Source organism: Cucumis melo, chromosome 4 (assembly GCF_025177605.1).
Source record: "Cucumis melo cultivar AY chromosome 4, USDA_Cmelo_AY_1.0, whole genome shotgun sequence".
Taxonomy (NCBI): domain Eukaryota; kingdom Viridiplantae; phylum Streptophyta; class Magnoliopsida; order Cucurbitales; family Cucurbitaceae; genus Cucumis; species Cucumis melo.
In genome coordinates this window covers 24444092-24471854 of record NC_066860.1, presented here as the reverse complement: position 1 = coordinate 24471854, position 27763 = coordinate 24444092, and the positions used below count along the sequence as shown (strand labels likewise).

The 27763-nt window shown below is 37.6% G+C and overlaps 2 protein-coding genes across 12 annotated transcripts; one reads left to right on the top strand and one right to left on the bottom strand.

Annotated features, from left to right (window-relative positions):
* The first annotated feature begins 288 nt into the window (after nt 1-288).
* On the top strand, nt 289-25571 carry LOC103500355 (ENHANCER OF AG-4 protein 2-like). 11 transcript variants are annotated; one of them, XM_008463629.3, is made up of 15 exons: nt 326-932; nt 1809-1885; nt 2653-4686; nt 4787-5273; nt 5699-5807; nt 6012-6124; nt 6207-6394; nt 8337-9009; nt 9083-9587; nt 13981-14073; nt 14190-14281; nt 14385-14580; nt 23278-23488; nt 23858-23960; nt 24646-25571. In XM_008463629.3, exons 1-11 carry the CDS (start codon nt 822-824, stop codon nt 14258-14260), a joined length of 4461 nt encoding a protein of 1486 aa, XP_008461851.2. In that variant the 5' UTR covers nt 326-821; the 3' UTR covers nt 14261-14281; nt 14385-14580; nt 23278-23488; nt 23858-23960; nt 24646-25571. The 11 variants fall into 11 exon arrangements, with proteins under 11 accessions (XP_008461848.2, XP_008461851.2, XP_008461849.2 ...); XM_008463627.3 differs by having other exon boundaries at nt 24641-25571; XM_051083135.1 differs by having other exon boundaries at nt 23836-23960.
* Nucleotides 24186-27717, bottom strand: LOC103500354 (uncharacterized). Its single transcript, XM_008463625.3, has 3 exons — nt 27120-27717; nt 25803-25933; nt 24186-25421 (listed from the first exon to the last, which is right to left on the bottom strand). Exons 1-3 carry the CDS (start codon nt 27339-27341, stop codon nt 24656-24658), a joined length of 1119 nt encoding a protein of 372 aa, XP_008461847.2. The 5' UTR covers nt 27342-27717; the 3' UTR covers nt 24186-24655.
* Nucleotides 27718-27763: the final 46 nt, after the last annotated feature.

The following is a 27763-nucleotide window of genomic DNA, read 5'->3' as shown; positions in this document are numbered from 1 at the left end:
CGAGCTATAGTGCCGATTTATGATGTTAAACACTCCCTAATCACTACATACACAAAGTGAAAAAATGTATTTTTGAACTTTTCAAAAAATTAAGTTTTTTTCTTTTAAAATAAATTCAAGCAATTAATCCAAAAACAAAGTTGACGAATAAAACTATTAATTATTTTTTTAAAAATTGAATTGATTTGACATTTTTGGGAAAAAATGTATAAAATCCGGGTCGGGTCAAATAGACCCATATACCCTGATTTAGGCGGAGCCTTGAGAGACAACCCTATGAACCAACATTGATATCTCTCTCCGCTCAACGTTTCTGGCTTTCCCTTTTTGTCTCTCGCTTTCCCTCTCCCTCTCCAAAATCTCTCTCCATCTCTCTCCATCTCTCTCCATCTCTCTCTCTACTGTACTTCACTTTCTTCTATAATCACCGCCATCTCCGGCACCGGCTCCGACAACCAATCCCATATCCCAATTCTCGAATCCTTCAGCAAATCTTCCTCTCGATAATCTCCACTCCACCGCCTCGCCTTCACAAATCCCTTCTCTTCCTCAACTCTATCACACTAATAAATTTCCGCCGCTAAACCCCCCCCTTCTGCCCCCGATGCTATAGTCCTACCACCGCCGGGGCCATCCACCGCCGGCGAGGGTTCCATCGTCTCCGCGTTTTCCAGGGGATACTTCTCGGCTTGTGTGGATTTCGGAAATTTTTGGGTCTGGGTTTTGCCCGCCCGAGGTCGTCGATTTTGATTTTTGTTTTGTTTTGTTTTGTTTTAGGGTTTTATTATTTTTTTTAAAAATTTTTGTTCATATAAACGACCATGGCTCCGGGTCGGAAACGCGGAGCAAATAAAGCCAAGGCTAATAGGAAGCTCAGTTTGGGAGATCTTGTCCTTGCCAAGGTTAAGGGTTTTCCTGCTTGGCCAGCCAAGGTACAATCTTCGATGTCTTGTTTTTTCTCCTTTTCTTTTTCTTTTTAATATGCTTGTTGCGATTATGCGTATGTGGTGTATTGCACTTTGGGAAATGTGTTTTGCTTTCTCAGGAAGTAGTATTTTCATGAGTGTTTAGATGATGCTGTGATTAATTTTGTTATTTTTGTTCCTGTTTGTTTCGCCTTACTTCTCTTCTTCTTTCAGCCTACTGGAATTATTTTTCAGTGGTGTACTATTTGCGTTTTGTTGTTGCTCATGCGATGTCTGGCTGTTTTAGAACTTTTCGAGCTTGATCTTATTGTTTATTTTCACTAGTTCTTCGACCCATATTAGTCAGATTGTATTTTTGTGTTACAACTTCAAGGTTTTTGTCTACCTTTTGGCAGACGGTTATGAAATTCTTTGTTCAATCTCATGTCAAAATATATGTTGTTTTTGGTATACAGTCCTGAAGTAGGATCAGGGCATAACCGTGCGTTCTCTCTCTTGGGCCAATAAGTTTTCTTTAAGTAGGAGGAATGGAAGTTGGAAATAGAGGCAGAAGAAAAATTATAACCATAGCCAAATAAAGAAGCCACCAAAACGTAATCTAAAATAAGAGGCTCTAGTTGCTTCGTTAAAATATTGGAGATTACTAGAAGGTTTAATGACTTAGTCTAAAGAAAAGCGTTAATTATCCTATGTTCTTGACATTATTTTATTGAGTGTGGAGGTAAGGAAGCATTTTTTGGGGGGTAGAAAGCTGATTGTTACGTTATTTTTGCAAAAAGAGAAGTTAACTGTGTGGCTAGATTTTGGAGTATCAATTCATCTGAGCAAGGATAACTACTTAGCCTTTTGGAGTTATAAGGTATGATGGTGTTATGTTTACAGATTAGCAGGCCTGAGGACTGGGAGAGATCTCCTGACCCGAAGAAATGTTTTGTCCATTTCTTTGGAACGCTAGAAATGTAAGTATTTCTTTCTTAGTTTTTTTTTTGTTTTAATTTGAGCTTGACATGTGTATATGCTTCTCTCCCTTTATTTCATGTAGAAAAACTTAGTTTATGCATATAGCATTTGATTGCTGTCTAGACTGCATAAATGAGATCATTAGCCTGGAAAGGTGTTTGAGACTGGGTAGAGGGTACATAATGCTCATTGTAGTCGTCATAGAATTTTTTTTCCTATATGCATTGTCTGACAATTGGCCTAGGGTTGCTTATATTTATTTATTCGCTTCTTTAAATTTTTTAGTTGCAAAAACTGTAACTTTGTCAAAGTTTCCGAGAGTCCAATTACTGCTCTTGAGTCAATAACTTTACCTATTGGTTACTGACATTCCTTTTTTTACGTGCATAGTTTGGATGGTTAAGGTTTGTTGTCAAATACACTCTTCTAACTGTACAAAGGTTTAAAATACTGTCTGCAACATTCTTTGTTACTGATGGCTAAATTTTACTTAGAGTAACATGTACTTTTTCCATATTCTTTTCAAATGTTGACACTTGAGATTTTTAATCGGTCATATCTTCAATTTTTTTCTTTCACTCACTCATCGTCTTTTTCTGATATTCATTCTTTGTAGGTTTTTCATCTTTATCTACACCTGTGTGCTATATATAGTACTCTATATACTTGTTGTGTCTTTCTTTCATCTTCTTATTCATTTGATATGAAATCAAACATACCTTTACACTCTTTAATGATATCTTTATTCGTGTATTGAAATTCACAGAGCTTTTGTAGCCCCTGGTGATATTCAGGCCTTCACTATTGTGGAAAAAAATAAATTATCAGCTCGTTGCCAAGGTAAAACAACTCAATTTGCTCAAGCTGTGAGGGAAATATGTTCAGCTTTTGATGAAAAACAAAATGAGAAAACTAGTGGTATGAGAGTTGATATGGAAAGATTGGAAACTGAAAGTGGTGCTCCCTGCAATGATGAGGTTATGGACAATGAGTTAGACGTTGACTTGAAGGATGAAGAAGTGGGTCCTGCAGAATCAAATGACGATGCTGTAAATGAAGGCATAGGTGACTATAGCTCTAGACTTGGGCGTTGCTCACAAAAAAGAGTTGAAAGCAATGCTGAAGACATCAAGCCTTCTGTAGAACCCCATCAGTCTGATGATTCATCTTCAGGAATTTCTTCTGAGCAGAAAGACAATATATTAGATGTGGCACCAAAGAATGAAGCAATGACATCTGAATCGGATAAAAATATTACTCAAACAGAAAAGCCTTCGGAACTTCAGAATACACCTACAGCTAACGGTCAAAATGTCAAAAAGGAAGGGGCTAGTTCGAAGAAGAAACAAGAGACTGCTGCTAAACACCAGAAGAGCAAAGGCTCTACTGTTACAACAGCATCTAAGAGCGAAGTTCCTGATAATCGTCCCAATCTTCCAGAATCTGTTGTGGATTCAAATTCAAAGGGTGGAAAGAAAGGCAAATTTACTTCTGATGGAGGTACGAGGGAACATGGTCCTAGAACTCTTAAACCAAATTCTGAGTCTGGTCATGGGAAGAAGACTAAAGACCTGCCAAGGGATAAAAAACAGTTTAAGGGTAAAGATGATGTGGCAGATACGAAGCGGAGTCCTAAGGAACAAGGACAGGGCAAAAGCAAAGCTACTGCTGGAAAGATGCCTCTGGTTGGACAAGGAAAATCTGATTTGGTATCAAGTGAAAGTTTGCGTCCTGCCAAAAAGTTGAAAAGAGGAGACATAGGGGAGAGTAAGGGATCACTCAGTAACATAAAGGTGGCCTCTTCTCCTAAACCTGTTGTGGCTGATGAAAAAGTGGTTAGAAAATCTGAGTTCAAAAAGTTAACGCCCGGTCTTAAATCAGAGAACCTTTTGAAGTCTAGTCATCATTCAGATTCTGTTAATTCTGCGGCTGGTGATGAAACTGTGTTGCCATTGACAAAGCGACATCGTCGAGCTCTCGAAGCTATGTCTGATACCACCACTGCCGTTCACAATGCTAAAAATGAAAAGAGTTCATTTTCACAGAGGTATGATGCTTCATGTTCTAGTAGTGATAGACTATTGGCAAATCATTCGAATAGAAAAAGGAGGGCAGTTTGCATTTTTGACGATGACGATGAAGATCCTAAGACTCCTGTTCATGGATCTTCACGGAATATTAATTTGACTTCTAATGATCCAGATGTTAGTAAGAATAACGATGATCATAATCAAAGTCCTCTTACTTCTCCCTTGATTGTTAATGGAACTAACGGATCAGAGCATGACCATTCTAAGGAATCAACTAGCCAGGTGCAGAGGTTGTCTTCATCTCCTCAAGAACCCCAAACTGAAGAATTCCAGCAAGAAAAACAGGTGGCTGTTGATGCCTTTGAAAGTCCTTCAAAATCAGGGTCTGAGCAGCTGCTACCTAAGGAGGGAAAACCAAAATTGATTTCCCCAAAAAAGTCTCCTTCATTAGCTAATAATAGCACTACAGCTTTGGAAAGGAAAAAGTCTCCTTTGTTAACCAATAGCGCCACTGCCTTGGAACAAATGAAGACTGTGAAACCTCCAATCAAAGCCTCCAATACTGGTGTCCAGAAACAATCCCAGGGGGGTTCTGCTAAGTCCATGGTTTTGACTTCAAGTTCCAGCTCTTCTCAGAAGTCATCTGTCCTCCAAAAAATTAGGACACATTCTTCTGGAGAGAAGTCTAAAACTACGCCGAAATCACGAGCCAATGACTCTACAACTATGATGGGAAGTTCTATGGATCATGATGATCTTCATGGTGAAAGGTATTAATGTTTGCCATTTAATTATCTTCTTTCTTCTTCCTCTTATTCTTTCCTTAAATAGAGTCCAAGCTTAACTATTTTTTTTATAATTAAAAAATAGAAGCTTAGCCAGTGAATTTAAGGTCACGGAATCTGCAATGTCCATGAAGCATCTAATTGCAGCTGCTCAAGCTAAAAGAAGGGAGGCTCATTCACACAATGTCCTTGGGTTTTTTAGTTCTGGTATTTTGTCCTCTGATGTCCATGGTAGTCCTAGTCCTACTCCAGTCCAGCCGCATTTATCTAGTACCACCCATTTGATGCTGGCAGACTTGAAGGGATCTTTTCATCAAAAAGACGTGGCTTCTCCATCAACTCTAGGACATCAATTAGCGTCACAAAATCACACTGATGTTGAAGAAATAGAGGAGAAAAGAGTTAATTCAGTACACAGATCTGTTGGAGATTCATTGAGTGGTGGCACTGAGGCAGCTGTTGCACGAGATGCTTTTGAAGGAATGATAGAGACTTTATCTAGAACTAAAGAAAGCATAGGACGTGCAACTCGGTTGGCTATTGATTGTGCCAGATATGGAATTGCCAACGAGGTAGGCTCTTCACTCCGATGCCTGTGAAATCTTCTTCTTTTCCCTTTTTGTGTATTCATATCCTATTTTGACATGTTATAAAATAGTGGAGCTATAAATTAACGGAAGTTGCTTGCTTGCACCATTCTCTGGTCTAGATTTGTAGTTGTGCTGTGAAAGGGTGCAATCTGGTGTGTGTATGAGTGTGTTCCCTTCTTCTTCTTGAGTCTGTCTGATGATGCATGAAGTTATTTTTGCAGTTTCCCTGTATTAATTAGGCTATGGGTATGATCCTATGGATCGAGGGCTAAATTTAACTAAGAATATCTGGTTTATGTTGCAATGGATTTGGGTTTTGAAATGACTTCGTTCATTATTTGCGAATAAATTCCCATTGGAAGAATCTCTGGTTGTGTTTTATTGTCTAACTGCTTATCTATCTGTAGGTGGTTGAACTCCTTATCCGGAAGTTGGAGACTGAACCTAGTTTCCATCGCAAAGTGGATCTCTTCTTTCTTGTCGATTCTATAACACAATGCTCGCACACTCAAAGAGGTAGATGCACTTAATATTGATTATGAAAGGGTCCTTATCTGGGAATACTAAACACATCACTTCTATGTTTTTGGAATGAAATGGGGCTTTTCCTTTCTTCTTCTTTAACTCTTTATGAAAGAAAATTTCTTTGATGAATGGAGCATTCAAAGGCAGCTTCCATTGGATTACCAAAAGAATTATTTCTTCTTATGATAATATTAGGTATTGCTGGAGCTTCTTACATTCCTACAGTTCAAGCAGCATTGCCTCGCCTTCTTGGGGCTGCTGCACCACCAGGTGCTGGAGCTCGTGAAAATCGTCGTCAGTGTCACAAGGTGCTTATTTTTACTTCTGTCCTTATAGGCTTAAGAATCATTTCAATTTTTTTGAATATGTTCCCTGTGGAACTCTCTTCAGGTTCTTCGTCTCTGGCTTGAGAGGAAAATTCTACCCGAATCTGTTCTTCGACGTTACATGGATGAAATAGGAGTATCAAATGAGGATTCATCTATTGGTTTCAACCTCAGACGTCCATCTCGTGCTGAGAGAGCAATAGATGATCCAATCAGAGAAATGGAAGGCATGCTTGTTGATGAGTATGGAAGGTCTGGATGTCATTTCACTCTCAGCTTTTCAACCTTATATTTTATTTTTATTTAATTTGTTATACCTTATTTCCAAACATATTATTTCATCCTTTCCTTTTCTTCTTTGAAAAGAAAACAAGGAACTAATATGTTCCCGAACATCAAGTCATCTAGTTTTGTGTTATATTGGGTATGGAATTTGGTAATAGTTAACGTAGGAACAAAAAGTTAATAGTATATCCTCTGATTGGTTTCCAGGCTTGTATTTTTGAATAATCATGTTTGTAAGCTGAAGAGATTCGTGCCTTCATTGTGAAGTTTTGTCGGTAGGGTTTCACTTGGCCAGAATTTTCTTTGAAATTTTAAGGCTTTTGTTTTCTCTTTTCTAACGAATTACTTTATTTGAAAATTTTATGCCAAAAAAGAGGATGGAAATCCTCTATCCGAGCCAAGGAAGTTGAGAGTACCGTCCATTTAGCACAAAGAGAACATGAAGCAAGTTATGAAAAGATTTGGGTAATTTGCATGTTAGGCTTCAAGGTTCCTGCTATAAAGATATCCAGCACACTAACGCAACACAGAACGGTATAACAGCCACACACAATTCAATTATAAGAGGAGAAGAGATATAGATATATATTCAATATGGATAATCAAACCACATAAAAGAGTTCCAGAATAGTTATCAGCCAAATAAGAGAGTTGCTCTCTCCCCAATGAACAACAACGTTCATTCAAAATACTACTAAAATATTTAGATGATCAACCCTAGCACAAAACACCTAAATATATACCCTCCTTCTACTGCCACGTATTGCTAGGACCACTGGTCATCCTAACAACCATGTTATCTAGGTTGAAATACCATTTTTACCCCTCCTTTGGTAAACTTGGGTGATTGGAGGCAGCATTGCACCATGATAAAGCTATGAACAGGCCTTACTACTCTCTTATCCTATTAGAGAGGTTTTGGGGGGGGGGGGGGGGGGGGGGGGGGCTTCCTCCTTTTCGTTATTTCACACCACGGATTAAAACAAAAGTTAAAAATCAATAAGCTCCAGAGGACTGGAAACATCTCTATTCTACGGAAAAAATCTTGTTGCTTTCTACAACATAAAAATCTTAATGTAAAATATAGATAGAATGATTTCGCAGCCAGACATTAATTTTACCTAAGAGGTTTCCATCTTTGAAAGGCCCTTAAGGTTGCAGTGACTAAAAAAGAGGATTTTTTTTCCTTAAAAAACCGTCTCTATGGAATTCCACTAGAAATGACGGAATACACAAGTTCTCCCTTTGGTTCTCTTTTAAAGAATTTGCCTTCAAGCCAAATATTCTCAACTCGCTAGTGCCAACCTCTGGATGTTGCCAACATGTATTGATAAGCTTGTAAAACTAACCCTCTGTGGCTACAACACCTGGTTTGCAATTAGTTGCATCATCGTCATTGATGTTGCCAATTTTTCTTTAATCGATGTATGTCTTAAGATGTTCTCATTCATTATTTGGATAGGTTGGTCTAGTATGCATATGTTTATCCTAATTTTGTTAGTTTACATGGCAGAAGAGTTTCTCTAATTTGTTTCTTGTGATTTGTTCTTTCATAATTTTATGCTGTATTTTTGTAAAATTCATACATCATTGAATTTATTTCTTATCCTATTTTTTTAACGCTATAATGTCCTATGGGATTGAGTATTGGTGTACCATTCTGTCTTGAGTGGATTATGTTGAAATGGGATCAGGTGAACTTCTTCTAGAAAGTCTTTTGGTGATCTTCGTTGGCCATTTGGGGTAGGGTGGACATAAAATTTCCCTTGCTGTTTGTGCAAATTTTGTTTGTTGATATTTTGTTTCTTGTAAAAACAAAAACAAAATTAAATGGAAATATGCTCTTGTGATATTCCTTTTGTTTCTATTTTTATCAACCTTTTTGTGACTCTTTCTGTAATTGTATCAGTAATGCAACATTCGAACTGCCTGGGTTTTTATCTTCACACGTATTTGAGGATGAGGACGAGGATCTTCCTACCACTCCAGGTAAAGAAGCCACTGATGCTACTTTGACCGAACTAAGACATGGTGTTGGAGATGCAGAAGCATCTGCAGTTACTCCGGGTGACAGGCGCCATCGGATCTTAGAGGATGTGGATGGAGAGCTTGAAATGGAAGATGTTTCTGGCCATCCGAAGGATGAAAAATTGTTGGATGGGGACGTTTCTTTTGAAATAGATGCTCAGCATCGGTCTTCAGATAGGGCAACAGAACTTGCATCAAATACTTCTTCAGATTTTCATCCTCTGCCAGAAGGTTCTCCACCATTGCCTCTTGATTCTCCTCCTCCACCCCCACCTCTACCCTCTTCACCACCCCCACCTCCACCTCCACCTCCATCCTCTCCATCGCCACCGCCACTACCACCTCCACCACTTCCGTCATTGCCACCACCTCCTCCTCTACCATCTGCATGCCCTCCACCACCACCTCCACCATCATTAATTTCCCAACCGCCCGTACCCAGTCAACCTCCATTGCCAAACCAGCAGATATTACCACTTCAATCTTCACAGCCGCCTTCAGGACAGCTACCTTATCAAGCTGCAATGCCCCATGAATACTGCAACATAGCTAGTGTAAGAAATCAATATACTTCTTGAAATCTTATTTTATTGGTATAGTAGTACTTAGTGTGTATCTCATCCACAGGGAAATCAGCATGTGCAAATGGTGACTGGAAATGCTTCTCATGGAAGTCACGTGGATGCTTCTGCTAAAAGTGAAATGTATGGCCAGCAGGCACCTTCTTTTGTCCCAGCTGCTGTCTGCAATTCTATAGATCCTTCTGGATTTAATTCTTCGAGGCAATCAGAGTATGGGCATAATGATATTTATTTGAATACACCTGTTTCTCAACCAAACCAGCAATATCAGCAAGGCAACCCCAACTTTGTTCAAAGACAGATGCTTTCTGGCCCACCTCAAAACCCACCAACTCATTTCTCTTATGCTAAGCCTCCGGTTCAACAGCATCCTCCTCATCCATACCATCATTCATATTCTTCGCCATCCCTTATGGATGGCCGGAGGCCATTTTTAGGTGATGAACAGTGGAGAATGCCTTCAAGTGAATTCAAAACTGAAAATCGTCAAGGTGTATGGATGAATGGGGGGAGAAATCCATCACATCCAGGTCCACCATTCAGCCAGGAAGGTATTAAAATGTAAATATTTCATTGTCTATCTTGGTGTCATATTCTCATTGCTTTAATCTTGTCTAAATATTTATTGATGATTGGAGAAGTTAGGTAAATGAGGATGTTTGGTTGGCTTTGACAAATGTCTTTTGGTGTGTTTTTTTTACTATGTTCTGAGGGATCCAAATACACAGCAACTGCTGGTGACAAAACAAAGATTATGAAATAAATTGGAGGCTTGAACCCATTAAGTTTGCAAATCTCCTTAAGTGTCCCTAGACATTCACCTAATGGTGAATGATGGACGAACATGATCCCTAGTGTACATGGGACTGATCTCTCATGATGTAGGAAGAATTAGGAAAAGTAATGGTTACTCTTGGCCCTTGAGTAATTCCATGGTTAATCCTTTTCAGTTTCTTATCTTGATTGTAGTTCCAATATGCTTTTGTTTCTCTCTCTCTCTCTCTCTCTCTCTCTCTCTCTTTCTATAAGAAATATCTTTCAAAGGAGTTACAGTAGATTTCTCCAATTGGTTACAAGAGAAGTGAGATTAAATGCAATAAAAAAAGTACATTTACACCAAGTCATGGCTAAGTAGATAGTAAGTTCCCATATTGTGTCGTTTGACCTTCCTTTTCCTTTGAAAATATGGATATTTCTTTCTTTCCAGATAGTCCATAGGAAAGCACGGATGAGATGAGACCATATGATTCTTTTGTTTTTGTTGAAAGGGTGTCTCATGTTTGTGTATGTGAGAATGCTTTGAATGTCATATGGGAGAGGTGTTGACCAGCCAAAGGAGATGGTGATTTCCTTCCATAATCGTTTAGCGATATGGTGCAAAGGAAGAGGTTGCTTGGGGTCTTATAATCTGGGAAGCAAATGTGGCAGCAATGGGGCAAGAGGGCTATGTGTGGATGGCACCTTCGGATTTTATCATTTGTGATGATAACTTTGTGTCCTATTTCCCACAAGAAGAATTTGATTATTTTTTGGGTAGAAGTCGGTCTAAATTGCATTGAAAAGGGAAGAGTTTGTTTCCTCACCCTTTGTGTCCAAATCCATGGTTAATGATTTGGAGGAGAGGAGAAGATCCCATTTTTGTCGAGGTTCCAAGTCCATTTGTCTCTATAAGTAGTAGGATTGATAGTGGATTGGAGATTCATATAAGTCAACCAATATTCAAATTCTTCCTTTTTCAAGTTTCTCCTCTAAGATGTTCCATCCATGATTATCTTCCCAAAATTGCTCACAGTAGCCAATTGTTTTTGGTCGGTCAAGTTGTACAAGTGAGGAAAGAGGGTAGAGAGAGGGACATTACCAATCCAATGATCATTCCAGAAGGTGTTATTTCCATTTCCTACTTTGATTGTGACTCTATCCTTTACGAGGTCAAGGTGTTGGAGGATGGATCTCCATGGTCCTTCGATTGTATTGGTGAAAGATGTGCTAGGCCAATGGGAAGGTTTGGCTATCATGATTTGTTTCCAAAGAGTATTTTCTTCATGGTGGTATGGTCAAGGTGTTGAAGGATGGACCTCCATGGTCCTTTGATTATATCTTATTTTGAGCTCGATATATTGAAGTGATGGGACTGAAGGATGCTATATGTCATGAGCATGCTTGTCCAAGGCGTTGTTTGCCTATGACCACGTCCCCAACATCCCCAAGCCACCTCGTCTTTATGTTTTGCACTTAGTTTAGTCTATTGCGTTCACTTTTATGTCATCGACCTAGAGTGTGACGTTTCGCACTTTTCATATGCAAGCCTATCAAAGCTAAAAAGTTTAAAATGTACTATAGGGGAGACCCATTAGTTGAATCCCTAACCAAGCCTTGTTGTACTCTTTGCAGTTAAACTTTCTTTCCAATTGACAATCTTCAATGCCTTCTTTAATGATTTTTCGATGATTTTCTCTCTCTCACGTTTTATAAAACAAATTTCTCAAGAACGTGAAGGGAGGCTACATCATATTGCGAGTCTGTCTGCATTCGGATTTTACACGTTTGACTTGTTGACTGAGCAGAATAAGTGCCGCACAATTCGCATTCCCATATTTGAAAGATTGTGATTGTGACACTATATAGGATTAGGTTCCAACCATACTTCGTGCATTTCCTGCCAATGCAGCAGCAATTGTCTGCTGGGAGCTAGCAATGAAAGTTCTTGATATCCCTGAGATTGGCATGACTTATTTTGGTTCACTTTCAAATTTCATCAGCAATTGTCTGCTGGGAGCTAGCAATGAAAGTTCTTGATATCCCTGAGATTAGCATGACTTATTTTGATTCATCCTTCTACTTCTAAATTTCATGTCATTTTGAAACCCTGCTATTGTTTCAAAAGAGGTTTATTGATTGTAGTCTCATAGTACCCACTTGGGAGTGAGGTTTGATAACCTTATCCCATTTGATGTTGTGAGTTCCATCTTTCCACAGAAAAGACGTGTAAAATTTTTCAATTTGAAATCACCTTAGATGGCACTTTGTGAAGTGATAGGTAATATGTGGGGAGGCTAGATAAGGTGGCTTGGAGGATGGTAAGACTCCACCCTTGGAGATGGAGTGGTTCATCGAGTGTAATCTCTTCTCAATTTTCTCAATAATTGGATTGCGAAAGGAAATAGTACGTGGTCTGTCAAACAGGAGGAGGCCTAGATATGAACCTGGCCAAAGACCAACTTTGCAGCCATAGGTTGTAGCAATTGATCTAATATCTGCCTCAGTCATATTGATACCCATTAACTCGTATTTTTGGTGATTATTGTTTAATCCTGAAGCACCCTCGAAGATTATAACAAGGTATTGGTATTAAAGACTTTGATTTGATTTTGGGAGAGTTCTCTCCTTTTATCGTTTGAGGCTACACCCTCTCAGTTGAGATACCCATCCCATCCCCCCTAAAGCAAGGTGGAAGAAGACAGTATTATGATGTAGCCAAAAAAACGCTCCCTCCATCTGTCTGATCATTATTGCATTTCTAAAAAGAACACAGGCCTTTTGCTGATTGTTGTAACACAGATCAGCACGAGTAGGATTTTGGTTTCCAATGAAGTCTTATAGGGAGCTCGACTGTTGGTTGCGGCTTGTCAGCAATGTGTATTCAGTTCAACTAGGGGAAGGGCATGATAAAGTTGTTTGGTCCTTTGACCCATGGAGTCCCCTGCCATGTTTATTTTATTTTTTTAATTATTATTGTTATCTTTTTTATAAGAAACAAAACTTTCATTATCACAAAGAACAAAGGGTGGGGAGATGAGGTATCCCCACACACCAAATTACAAAAAAGAGGCCCAACTAGTATAAATTTGGGTTAGGCTTTAATTAAAGAAAAGAAGTGGACCACCTAGAAGCAAAAAGCAGAATCGAACTCCAAAAAAGTCATTATTAGTTTCTTGATCACGAAAGATTCTGAGTTTTTTTTCAAGCCAAAACTATCAAAGGAGGTGAAAATCCCATTGGGCCAAAGGATTTTTGTCAAAGCATTTAACTGAGGTCCAATGCTCAGGATTTTTTTGATCTCATGAATACCTTTACTAAGTTTGATCCCCTGCAGTCAGCTTGGTTTGGATGTTTGGTCTCTAGAAAAAAATTCAGAAGAAATTGCGTGATTGTGTTATATCCCTCCATGTGAAGTGTTTGCACAATGTCTCTAGATTATCTCTTCCTCACTGTCCTTTTGGTGTTCAAGGATTGGGGTTTTTATTTAGGATGAATTTGGATTATCAGTCTATCTGCCCCGAAATGTGGAAAAGTGGCTTTGAAGGTCTCATAGGATGGGTCAAGTGGCAGCTAAAAAATATGGCTAAAATGTTGTGGAATTATGCAGCGAGGTACTACTTTGTGCTTGGAAGGAACAGAATCAAAAGGTTTTCCTGAAAATCTGGCTTCTTCTGAAATTTTATGTTGTTCAAGTTGTCTAGTCTGTCTTGGAGGTGTTATAGTTGCAAGGAATACTATGGTAAATACAGTTTTTCTATGATCCTTTGCAATGTGGAGAGGCTTGTTATGCTGCGCCCATTTGTTATATCTTGGTTTCATTTTAAAAATAAAATAAGCACATAGCAATTCGGCATTAACTCAAACCTCCAATCCAGTAGAAATCTCTAATTTTTTGCTCAAGAACTTTTCAGTGGCTGGGGTTAGGAAAAGAAAAAAGTAGGTTGAGACCCAAAAATGTAAATTGGCCTTTTTGTTTCCTAGGCTTACTTGATCTGAGGCATACTGTTTCAATTTTTATTGTGGTCACAGAAGGCAATTTTCTTTAATTAATGTTCTACTGAAATGGGCCTGTTTATTGATTTTGAGCATCTTAGAACAGATCAAATGTAAAGATTTTGTTTGATATTTACATTTCCTCACGTACCAGTATCCACTATTCTGATGCTATATAATTCGTCTTTGTAGCCTATTTTCAACCACCTTTTGAACGACCACCAAATAATATTGGTTTTCAGCGTCCTGCCTCCAATAGTATTCCTTCTGGAGCTCCAATTTCTGGTGACTTTTCCATTGTGCTATATTGTTCCTAAGTTTAGTTTTATGAAGAACTTCTGTAAATTTATGGAGCATTTCCCCAATTTTTTAGAGGAAAATCTCTTATCACATTTTTTCAGGTCATGGCATTCCTCAAATGTTGCCGTCTAGACAAGACATTTCAACTCTTAATTGTTGGCGGCCTACATAAGAGGTGTTATTTCTTTCCAATGTAAGTTTTTTCTTGCATCACTGTAATGTTTGACACATTCTCTTCTGATTCTCTGCTGAAAACCTTCTTGCTTCATCTGAATACTTCCATCATGTTCTCTCAGTGCTGAATATGGAATTGGAATACAAAATTGATTTGTACTGTAAAGAAAGATCAGCTTTGTGCATAAATTCTGTACAACTTGAAGGCGCTGTCAACACTTTTGGAGGCTCTCGGCTGAACTCTGTAAATAGTAGTTATCCTGACAAACTTGATCCAGGAACATTTGCTCCCAAGTGTAGGCCCATGTTTCTGACCTGGTTAGTGTTATCTAGTCTTAATTCTTGTAATTAGTTTTACATAACTAGCTTGGGGTGGCATTTGTTCTAACATTAGGAAGTTTCTCGTAGCATTTCAGGTAGATAGTTCCAAATTCAGATGCTTATGATTACTTTAATTAATAGCATTTTCATGATCAGAATGAATTCACGCATTCTTCAATTCCAGAAGTTTTTCCATGTGGTGGAAGTGAAACACGTCCTATTTGAAAAAAAGTTGCTAACTAAGCTAGGGAGAGAAACCCTCTACCTGTAGACAATTGAATAAGAAACAAAGTTCTCTTTTTTTCCCCTCTTTTCTTTTGAAGGAAGAACGAAATTGTTAAATAACCGAAAAGAATCGAACAAAGCTGTAAACTAACTAACTACATCGGGATAATATCCCCAAGACTATTGAGTATTTGAGAGTTATGGATCTTGTAGGCACTAGTCAGGAAGGGGTATCTTTAAGAATTGAGAGGACCTATAATCACGTGTGGAATGTGGATTGGGATTTCTTGGATAAGATCCTTGCAGAGAAGGGTTTTAGGTTCAATTGGAGATCGTGGTTTTTAGAGTTGCATATGCCTGGATAGTTAAATGCTCCACTCTCATCAATAGTAAATCTAGGGGACGGATTTGTTCTTCAAGTCGTCTTCTCTCCTTCTCTTAAATATGAAAAATCATAAAAATTAAAATCTCATATTCCTAATATTGTATTATTCATATGAAAATCTGAAATACACACATCTTTAATTGAAACATAATATGAAAGAGTATAGGTCGAAGAAAAAGAGGGTATTCTGCTTAAACTTGAGTTTGAGAAAGTGTATGATCATGTGGATTGGGATTTTTGGCCAAAGTGATGATGAAAAAAGGTTTTGGCTATAAATGGAAAATGTGGATGTGGAAATGTGAAGTACTCGATTCTCATCAATGGATCCCCTAAAGGGTCGATACAAGCTCCTAGTGGTTTAAGACAAGGGGATCCTTTCCCCTTTTTCTGTTCTTATTCATGGTCTTAAGCCAGCTTATAAGTAATGGGGTTGAAGGAAACATTGTTGAACCCTTCAGGATTTGCAGAAATGAAGTTACCCTATCACATCTGCAATTTTCGGATGATACTCTGTTGTTCTGTTTCGGGAAAGAAGAGTCCTTTCTCATTCTTAATTATATGGTTGTTTTCTTTGAGGAGATGTCTAGCTTGAAAATCAATAGAAGCAAATGCACCATCTTGTACATTAATTCATATGTTATTAAGCTTCAGAGATGGATGGAGGTGTTTGATTGTGAGGTTGGTTCCTTCCCTTTGCTATCTTGGGATCCCTTTGAGGGACAATCCAAGGGCTGCGTCTTTTTGGGATCTCGTTTGTGAGAAAATTCGTAAGAGATTGCTGGGTTGGAAGAAAGGGTTTTTCTTAAAGGCAGGGAGATTAACTCTGATTAGATCTGTTATGAGTGGAATTCTGGTGTATTATATGTCGCTCTTAAGGATCCCAAGTTCGGTTTGTAAAAGTATGGAGAAGTACACGAGAGATTTTCTTTGGGAGGGGGTTGATGAAGGTCAGGGTTCCCATTTGGTGAGTTGGGAGTTGGTGGGGCGTCCTATGTACCAAGGGGGTTAGAGATTGGTAATCTTAGAATATGCAATAGATCGTCGTTGGCTAAGTGGCTTTGGCGCTTTTCTTTTGAATCAGATTCTTTATGGCATAGGTGAGCAAGCATGGCACCCATCCCTTTTACTGCACGTCGAAAGGGGTTAAAGGCAGGCACACATCGGAATCCCTAGAAGGATATTTCCTTTGAGCTTCCCACTTTCTCTCTGTTTACTTGTTGCTTTGTGGGGGACGGTAAGGTTAAGTATTTTTGGGAGGATCATTGGGTGAGGGAGAAATCCCTTTGTTCTTTATTTTCTCTTCTTTATCGTTTATCCTCGTTTAAAAACTGCATGGTTTTGGATTGCCTGATAAGCTTGGGTTCCGTCGTAATTTGACCAATAGGGAAACGACGGATGTGGCCTCTCTTCTTTCTTTTCTTGAAGGGTGTATATTTATGGAGGGGAGATAGGATGCTCATATCTGAATCCTAATCCAAGTAGGGGTTTCACGTGTAAATCCTTGTTTAGTCTTTTGTTAGACCCTTTCCCTCTTCTGTGTCGGTATTTGATGTGGTATGGAAGGCTGAGGTTTTTTCAAGAAAGTTGGGTTCTTTATTTGGTTGTTAGGAAGAGGGCTTTGCTTGTCAACCCTTTTTGTTGCATGCTTTGTCGGAAGGCGGAGGAAGATCTTGATCATCTCTTTTGGGACCGTCATTATGCGCAGGCAGTGTGGAGCTCTTTCCTGCAGGTGTTAGGTGTTAGTTTTGCTGGCTCTAGGAGTGTTAGAGCGAAGATCGAGGAATTCCTTCTCCATCTGTCTTTCTAAGCTAAAGGGGGCTTTCTTTGGTTGGCCGGGGTGCGTGCTATTATTTGGAACATTTGAAGGGAGATAAACAATTGGGTTTTTATGGTTAGTGAGAGGGAGCGTAGCGAGATTTGGTCTTTGGCTAGATTTCATGTTCCCTTTGAAGCTTTTTTGTAACTATTCTACAGGTAATATGCTTTACTTAGTTGGTCCCCTTATGCTAGTTTGGGTGTTTTGATGGGCTGGTGTTGTTTTTATGCCATGTCTTCTTTTGTTCTATTTCTCAATAAGGTGGCCTTGTCTCATCTCCTATTTTCCGATGAAAGGATGTTTGTTTAAGAAAGGAGGAATTGTTTCTTCATTTGAATAGAGTTTTGGGTCGAGGATTTAAGGCTAGGCTGCGTTTCGGATTGCGTTTGCAATCCTAGAAAGTGATTTTTGTAAAATCTTAACCATTTTTAATGTTTGGCAAATCAAATTATTAATTAACCTGACAGAATCAACTTTTAAATTCTAACCAATGTGTAAAAGCTGAAAAGTAATAGCTTTTAGATTAAGCTTTTCTATAAATCTGTTAATGTTTTTAGCCATTTAAATTAATGCATTATAATAGTATTCTTCCGTATTAATATATTTTCACATATATTTTCAAAGTTCAGTCGACTGAATTTTTTTTACAACAAATTATTTTTTTAAGCTTTTATAGAATAATTTAGATAAATTCAAATCATAAAAAAATATAAAATTATAATTTACAACAAATTATAAATAGATTTTCAATTGTTTTTTTTTTAAATTAATCATCAATGTGAAAATGACAAAAGATTAATACTTTATTTCATACAATTAAATTACATCAATTTAATATTAACCTATTTGACACCGTAATTTGTTTTTCTAATTCAAAATTAAAATTTACTAATCACTATTCTGCTTCCTTTCAGAGCTGATTCTCAAAAGCGAACCTAACAACAATTCAACTCCATAATTAATGCAAAGATCCGATTATAATTTTTTTTTGCTATAGAATGGGCAAAGCCTCCAATCGAAGAAGTTACAAAAAACTTGTCTTAAAGGAAAGATTATAGCTACAGTGATGAAAGAGTGGAGAATATTTACTCCCAGAAACAACCAAAAGAACTGTAGCATCAAGTTGGGTAGATTGGGGCCACCTTGGTGGGATTTAGCTTTGCCACCTTTGTTTTTCTAGTAAAAGAAACATTTTAGTGATACATGAAATCCAGGGAAAACCCCAAACACCTAAAGATGAATGAACAGGTATTTAATTCTGCACCAAGAAAAAGCAGTAGACAGATTCAACTCCATAAAACTATTAGAGAAGGAAGAGGAATCACAAAAAATGCCTTCTGTTTCTTTCTCTCCACGAACTTCTACCAAATTGTCTTCTTTGTACCACCAAAATGGTGACCCACGAATATAAAATAAACAACGGAAAATAAAGGACCATCCAAAAGCCAAGAGAACAATGCTCCAAAAGTTCGCTAAACCACTTGGTTAAATGAGAGGAAGCCTCAAAAGCTTCGACTGATGGAGGCCTCTGCATAGGTAATCTACAAAACAGAAACTTGGCATTGTTATTTGAATGGAATTGGAGGTTTCTAAAAGTTGAAATAGTAAAAAGCATACATGGATCAGATCCTCACCTTTGGCATACCTAAGGGAAGCCTAAGATGTCCGTGGATCAGCCTATCAAATGAATGTCTTTTGGTTGAAATTTGGCTTGCTTGCTACTTTCAAACTAGGAAATAGAGACGACATATTCTTTTGGCTTGATTTAAGGTGCCTGATCATTCATTCAAGGACAGTTATCCGTTCTTTACCGCATTGCTGCACTAAGAGCAGTATTAGTAGTACTGGGACCCGAATATTTATTCATGGAGCCTTTTGTTCCAGAGGCCTCTAAAGGAAGATGAACTCGGAGAATTCCAACTATTGGGCTGTCTTGAGGGCAAAAAACCTTCCAGGCACCAGACTCAAGGCTTTGATCACTGGACTCTTCTGGTAAATTTACAGTTAAATCCTTGTCAAAGCACTTAATTTCCTCTCTCCCGTTAGAGCTTTCTCAATCCATTTGGAAGACAAAAGGCCGAGGAGAATTAGCATTCTGGTTTGGATGTTAATATTTGGGTCACTTAACTGTTCCTGCTATGGGATCTTACAAGATAAACTCCAATCTCATTACCTATCCTCTCCATTTGTCGTTTATGTTTAACAAGTAGTGATGGCCTACAACATGTATTCTCTGATTGCTCTTATTTCAACAATTGTTGGAGGGAGTTATTTTCATTTTTCAATATGAACTTGGTTTTTGGACAGAACATAAGCTGCAACATTTCCGACATTCTGACTGGGCCAACTTTGACTCGTAAAGCGTGAATCCTTTGGGGCAATGCTGTTAAAGCCTTGATCTCGGAAATTTGGTTTGAGCGTAACCAAAGAGTCTGCCACACTAAGCTAAAAGGTCTGAAAGCTATGCTAAAATCCAAACTCAAAAGAATCAGCTCTCGACTGAAATTACTATGCTAGACAACTTGGAAGAAAAAAATAATTTTTTACCTACACACAGATTTCAAAGAAGGGAGTTAACGACCCAACTTCAATCACTGTATTGTGGGCAGAAATGCAAGACGATTTGGTTAGAGGAAGAAGACCTTAGTACGCGTTTCTTTCACTGTATTGTGGCTAAAAGGAAAAGAATGTTCCCATTCAGGAAATAATCTCATCAGCTGGTGTTAGTCTCTTAACTGAAGAGGGCATTGTCGAAGAATTCTACAAAAAAAAAATTCTACATCAAAAGGTCTAACCTTTCTGCCTGTTCAAATTTGTCTTGGCCCACTCTATCTGATCTACAATCACGCTCCTTGGAGAGGAGCCAATGACGTTACCGATGAATGGTCAAGGAAATGTAAAAAGGGAATATTCGTCAAGCTAGACACTGAAAAAGCATTTGATACCGTTGTCTGAGGTTTCCTTAACTCCATCCTCTAAGCTAGAGGCTTTGGACGTAAATGGAGATGCTGGATTCAGGGTTGTCCATTATCGGCAAACTCCTCCATTATAAGGCCAGGCAAGGGGGAAAGTACAAGCCGCCAGTGGAATCAGGCAGGACGACAATAGATGGAAAATCCAATCTTGGTAATGGAAAATCCATCACTTTATGGTACGATAGATGGTTAAATAATTTAATTATAAATGTTAATGGTGTATGATACTCAATAAATTATTGCCTTCTAAAACTAAAAAAAAAAAAAAAAAGCCCAACAACCTATAAAAGACCAAAATTAAAAGGCCCAACAAACGATTACAAGATCACAGATTTACAATTTCATCCAGGTATGCTGAGCCGAAAGTTTCTGACACATTACTTCGATGGACTCTTACCCTTCTATTTTACCATGAATCTGTTTATGTCTATAATGCTGGCTTTTTAATTCCTGGAACGTATTTGAGATACCTATCATCTTATTTAGTTGTACTCTTCTAAATTGTAGCATGAGCTTTTGGATTTTCTTCGTGGGAAATGGGAAATGGGAAATTTATGGCACTTTGTAGCTGATATTGAAAAGAAAAAAGCTTTTTCTAAGTCAAGCTTTAAGGACGACCCTGCCCTTTTGAAAAAAAAAATGATGTAGGAAATAGGATATTGTGGTCAAATCCTTAATTAAATTTATTAGGATTGGGATTGGGTTCTTCTATCATTTAGGATTAAGATTAGTTTGCTTTCGCTATAAATAAAGTACTTGTCTTCTTGCATTCTCAACTTTTGATATTTAGTAAAATTTTCTTATCTTGGTATACACCAAAAATAACCAGTCAACCATTGTTGAATTGTAATCTTATTAAGTTCAGTAGATTGGAGACTTTGGTGGGGTGTTAGTTTGGAGCCTTTCTTGTCCACCTACATAGCCCCCTAGAGGTGTGCAACAGTGGATCAGAGTCAGCTTTCCAACCAAACCGCCACTAAACTGACCATGGTCAATTTAGTAAATGTTCAAATTGATCTCAATCGTCGAAGAGTACAGACCTATGGTTTGATCAATATGTTTTTGTCGGTTTAATTTTGAACTTTTTTAATAAAAAAATTGGTTCGACTATCCCTAAACCGGTGCCGACCGAGCCCCTCCTCATCTTTGACCAACTTCTTTTGGTTCAATCATCTTGGTTTTTCTATCCTCGAGAGTCTCTTTATCTTCTGAGGTATTCTTTAATTTTGGGACCATGTTATAGGCAAGTTTTAAGAGATGCTCACTCTCGAGGGAAAGATTTTTTCTCCAAAAGTGGGAGATGAGAAAGGATTGAACCTTGGGAGATGGAAGCGGTGGTGTTTTAACCCCTTGTATGCTCGTTCTTTTGAATGGACTATTGGTTAGGTTAGTCACTTCTAGAAAACTTCATCTTTTTTAGTGTTGCGGAGTTGTGGGATACTTACTTTTGGGAGGATGTGTGATCGGGAGATAAGCCCCTATATTTTATGTTCCCCTGGTTATATTAGTTGTTCTCTTAGAGGAATTTTTCACTGGCTTCTCCCTCTATGGTCTTATGATTTTTGTTGACCAATAGAAAAATAACTAATGTGTTAGGTTCCGTAAAACCCAACAAGAGCACAAGAACAAAAGCAATATGTAGAAGCAAACCCTGTGTTTAAAACAGTATATTGTAATAAAAATTCCCAAGTTCACAAATAACACAAACCAAGCCACTGTATTCTGATAACAAAAGGAAATCGAAATAACCAAAAGATAGGATCAGCACTCTAATACATTCGAGAGAGCTAAAAATCCTCTTCTAACCTTTAGCCTCAACTAAATTCTTCAGACCCCCGCGCAGGACCACAAACCTCAACTAAAACCCTGAGTTGGTCCCCACCATAGTATAACATCTTTTTGTCGTTCTTGTGACTGTTTTGGTAGCCATCTGTCTTTGCTTGGGGCTCTGTCCTTTGGTGTTTGGTACAGTCCTCATCATTGGATGTTTTTTTCTTCAGTTGTGTGTAGTAGAGTCTACAAAGGTTAAGTTCTTCGTGCAGTAGGTCATGCATGAAGGAATTAACACTTTGAATCGGATCATAGGTAGTTAGTCAACCTTGGTTGGGCTGCTTTGTTGTATTCTTTGTAAGACTGGGGTATTCTCTGCTGTTGGGATTTTGCCGGTTCTGTTCAGGCATTTGACTTCTTGCTTTGTTGGCTTAAGGGTTTTAGAGAGATATTTAAGAAGCTTTTTTTGTCCACCCCTTTTCGTGAAGGAAAAAATTGTATATTAGTTTGTGGGTCTTTGGGGGAAGAAGAATGAAAGAACCTTTGTGGTCGAGAGAAATCAACTTTTTCTTGATGGAAGGTTGGTTTTGTCTGGTTATTCATGAGAGAGAAGGTTCACACATGACAAGAAAACTGAGATAAGTACTTCTATTTCTTTGTAAACCCCAGGTCCCAACATCCATAGAAAATGTTGTAATTCCAGACTTTTTTCAGAATTCTCATCTTATGTTGGGAGAGCCCCCTCTTTATGTTACATATATATAAAATACTAAAATAATACCAATTCCAGCCCCCTCTAGATCCAGGTTCAAACCCCACTTTTTACATTTTTTCTCAAACCTCCTGTCAATAAAATTTCTGGACCCATCACTCTGCTGGGAACACCCATGACAAATGAACATTATGTTTATTTATTTAAGTTATGGACGTTAAGAACGTGAGATATGAGGGATATCAGATATGACAAACACTAAAAGGGGGTCCTTCCATTGCTCTGGTCTTTTTCACTTACAAAAATGCTTTTGCCAATGCTATATGGTAGGGGTGTACAGAGAGAATATTAAACCAAAACCTTACTTGAACAAAATCTGTTCTGTTGGCTGTACAACTGTGTACTTGAGTTCTAAGAAAATGACTAGAAAACCGTATCAACCAATTCTTTATTTGACCATCTCATATGATCTTCTTGCCACTTTTTCCACGTCCACCAACTCTATTATCCTCTCCAATCTTCTCCACGAGTACACTATTACTTTCTGTGACCGATCTGATGATTATTGTGCAAAGAAAGTTGTACTAGTTTTTCATTTTTTATTCTTTTATCTTTTGGAATAAATAAGATTAGTTATTGGTACCCCATCCCACAAAAAAAAAAAAAGGTAAAAACAGTTCACATCATGTCACTTTTGGAGTTATGTTCATAATATGTAATGCTATGAATGAATAAGTGCTTGTTCACTTACGTCTGTATGGAAATTGTGTGATTAGTATAATGACAGGGGTGGCCATTATGTTTGTGACAGGTTTTGATAGAGTATTAAGATAGAGAAAGATGAACAATTTTTGAGATTCTCGACTTTGTTTACTTTTAAGCCGGGAAAAGAGAAGAGAGTCGCATTATATCCATGGAGATAGCCTCGCAGCTGCAAAGTTGAGATTGACTATATTTAACATGGAATTATTGTGCCAAACACACGTGGCTGATCCCTTATTATGCAGACTCCCATTGTAAAGGTAGTCCCCAGATAACTCAAAGGAAAAAAAAAAACCAACTTTTCAGATTTTATGTAATACCAATACTTTCATTACATTGTACATCATCATATCATTCCCTTTTCTCACCCTTACATCTTAAAGTATTTTCTTTCTTAAATAATCTCTTTTATCTTTTAAAATCATGCGTGAGTCCCAAAATACATCAATTAGGAGCTTCATTTCCCCATTTAAAAACTCATCATTTTTTGCAACTGATAGATTTACTATAGTATGCAGTATGATGATGTGAGTGGTTCTGCTTTAAAAGAAACTTTGGCTGTATGCATTTTGGTTTTGGGGGAGAAATCATTTATTATTTGGCGCAGTTTAATGAACTCTCTAAAACAGCGATGTGGTGTATTGGACTTTGGTAATCAATCAATCAATCATGCGTGATGTTGCCCTTTGCTTGCCTGCACAATTCAATTAATTTCCTACATTCATAAAAGAGGTACCTTATTTACTTCAATGTGTTCTAATTGGAGAATACTTTTTATTATTTTATTTATTTATTTGGTTAGAAGTGGCACTGTAAAAATTTATCCATTGTTTCATGGTAAAAGTTATTTTCAAGTTCTTTTTTCTTGGAAAATCACAATAATTTTTAGATTATTGAAATTGGAAAGAAGTTAATAAGATTAGTGAAATGAAGAGTTTAATATGGTTAGAATAATCATTACGAGGTCACAGTGAAAAGTAATATATATAATTGAGATCTAAGGTAATGTTTATATTAATCTGCCACAATGGTAACAAATATTAACTAATATACATTAAACTGAACAACATCACGCTGTAGGAAAAAAAAATGTTTTTTCCTTCCGAAGTTTCTTTCAAACGAATTGACACCCATATTGACTAATATACATTTCCTACAAAACAAGAGGCGTGAGCACGTGATGGCACATTCTCTTCCATCAATTCACTGTTGTATTGTGTTCTCAAAACAATCTCTCTATCTGCGAGTAACCAATAATTCGAAACGGGAAAGTGGATATGTTATTTGACTCTTAAATTTCTTCTATAGTTGTATTCTTTCTTCAAACTATGAAAGACTGGCACATATTAAATTATGGACCAAAAGTTGGTAGAAAATTTATCCCTTTTTTTTTTCCTTTTTCCTTTTTTAAGTTCAGAATAGAAGAGCTAATCAAGTGCAGCTTTGTTTCTGCGACCCGTCAACGGTTTTGGCAAGCCATCGAAAATTGGTCTCGAAGCAGTTGAAATTGCTTGAGACCAGATTGATGATGTGATGCCGTTTTCTTGATCCGGTAAACTTGATGTACTTGACGACTTCCTGAATGCAGCAAACCCATCGGCAGCTGCGAACGAATCCCCCAGACCTATTGGAATTGGAATCAATCCACCTTCATTGTCACTTGCCAAATTAGTTCTACTAGAAGTTTTGGGTCTTTGAGCCAGTAGACCTTTTCCACCAGATGATGAGAAGCCGTTACTACCACCACTGCTGTTTTCATCTCTCAAGAGCAATTCGGGCGAATTGGAAAAGTCAGCTACTGATTTCTGGCGCCTTCTTATCAATTTATCACTCAATTTGGAATCTCCGTCCCCGGCTTCTATAGATTGCAGATCGCTCACCTCTCCTTTTTCACCCAGACATCCATTCACTAAACTTTTGGATTTTTTATGGTGGTGGGTTAGCAAGTCCAAATGGTGTGAGGTCCCAGAAACGGGCACGTCTTCTAAATAATGAGAGGCTCCTTTCCTGTACAATGCCATCTCCAGACCGACGGTTCTGTTCTTCTGATCAGATGGTTTAAGTCCATAGTAACCTTGTAAAGAGCTCATGGCTGGGGACACCCTTTGATGGGAAGACTTCAATTTGAGAGACTGGAAAGATTCAAAGAATTCCGATGAAAGACGGCTTGGAGTCGTTTCAGAGCTGCTCTGTCTGCACAAGGATTCTCTTATCAACATACAAATTATGATCTCTCATTTCTTATTCAATTGTAGCGAACATAATGTGATTTTATACATCGGAGATGAATTTCAGGAAGTTTACACATGGAAATAAAAAATTATTACCAATTTCTTTTGCAAATCAGATCAACAATGGTGAACCAGTTTTAAACTGAGTATTTTGTATGCTTTTAAATCGTTCAACATGAAGTAAGTTAACAGTAAATTTTGTATAAACCAAGCACCTGAGAATGATATATGCCATCAATATATAGCATTTCAACGTACAAATCGTCAACGAGTCAACTCACGTCATTATCATGCAATAATATGTGAGAACAATATGATAGATATTAAAATAGCAAACACATACCCTGGCGTGTTTAGACCTTCTAATAGACAAGGAGATGGAGGATGCCTTCCAGGAAGAGGAATCTGAAGAGATTTAAGAGCAAACATTTGAAAGTCTGTAACTAGCCCATTCATCTTCTTTATATCTGCAACCTGGCAAATCACCATAAACGACAATTACGGATTTCCCCTAAAAAAGACTAAGAGACTCATTTTATTGCAAAAATTACATTCGACAGAGTAATAATTGTGTTCTATGCGTACAATGTACAACCAGATGGCAATGTTGTTATTTGATAAGAAATGAAAATTTCATTGAGATATCTAATATAGCAGATAGTATCGCTGCTAGATGAGAGAAATTATCTGACGCTAGTTGAGAGAAATTGTCTAACTTTGAAGTGAAATTTTCTACTGTATGGCTACCACAAGCAAACTCTACAATACATGAAAGTGATCATAGGCCTTGTAACTTGTGGGAAAATATCAAATTATACTCTAGACTTGAAACTGTATCAAGTAAACCCAGAACTAATGCCAATGTAATCCGCAAGCATATGGATTTACACCCTCCACAAAATTTCATGTGAAAAATCTAGTTTGAAACATGTAACTATTTTAAACTCCTAATTTGTTAAATCAATTGCACATTAGTAGACTTCTTCAAATGACGGATTAACAAAATGGTCCATTAGAATTGACGCATGGACTGTTTTCCAAAGCCAACTTTTATCCAAATGAAATATATTCATATAATTGCCCCAAAGTTGGAGGTATAAATTTATATTTAACCCTAATTTTGATTTCATAAATGTTTGCCCCCAACAAAATCTACGCTTCCACCCCTTCTTAACTCTAGTTGATACTTTGAAAAGGCCATATTAAGTGGGAGAATAGGAAAGAAAAAAAACTGATGAACATCTGTACATGGTTGATGGTCCATGCTAGTCTAATGATCATCTGAGGAGGGGGGAAATCTGGTTCATTCAATTTTCAATATAAAGCCGACATAAGCCTCTTTTGGTCATGGCAGAAAATTCAAGGTATGGATGAGTTGTCATCGATCTGATACCTTTAGAAATCATGCCAGGCCAAAGAGAAGAAAGTACCTTTGTCGGTATGAATCATAAAATCATTATATAAAAAAAATTTAAAATAGATGGAAAAAGGAACATCTGACACGCCAATATAACAATATAAAGCAAAAACAACTTGAAATCAATCATTGTTTTCCTATCATAACGGCGACTGAAAGAAATTAAAGAGCATTCAGCCTAATGCAAATAAAAAAGTTCTCTTTATACAATAAACTCATTAAAAATTCTGAAATGTAGTTTACCTCAACTCCATACTTGATTGCAACTCCAGCAAGAGTATCAAATTTAGAAACCGGATGCACGATGCAATTCGAAGAAGAAGATGAAACCTGCGACGTCTTCCCAGAGCTTCTTCCATCAGGAGTATTTTCTCCATAGACATCCACTAGATCTAACGAATGATATCCATTGCTCTCACAACTATAATCACAATTCCCATTTCCATTCATCCGCCCCCTTTCCATCTGCGCCGCTCAAATCCACCATCAAAATCAATTTCCGTCAAGAAAACAAAACCATCATTGAATTCTCCCTAATCGAATAATCGATCCAAAAACCAGAAACCAGAAAAACGAATCTTCCCGGAAAACAATCCGCGATAATCAGGATGAAGAACACGAAAAATAACCCTAGATCTGAGTTGCGAAAAGAACAATCTTTTTCTCTTTTCAAGATCAAAACAATTCACAATCCAAAATCTTCCTGGAAAAATAATGAAAGATTTTCTCTCGTTTTTCTCTCTTCTTTTCTTCGTTGTTTCACAAACCCCCTCGAATAAGAAAATATATATATATATATATATATATATATATATATATATATATATATATATCCAACAACGATATAATTTTGACAAATGACGATCGTATTTTCCTTTAAATATTTC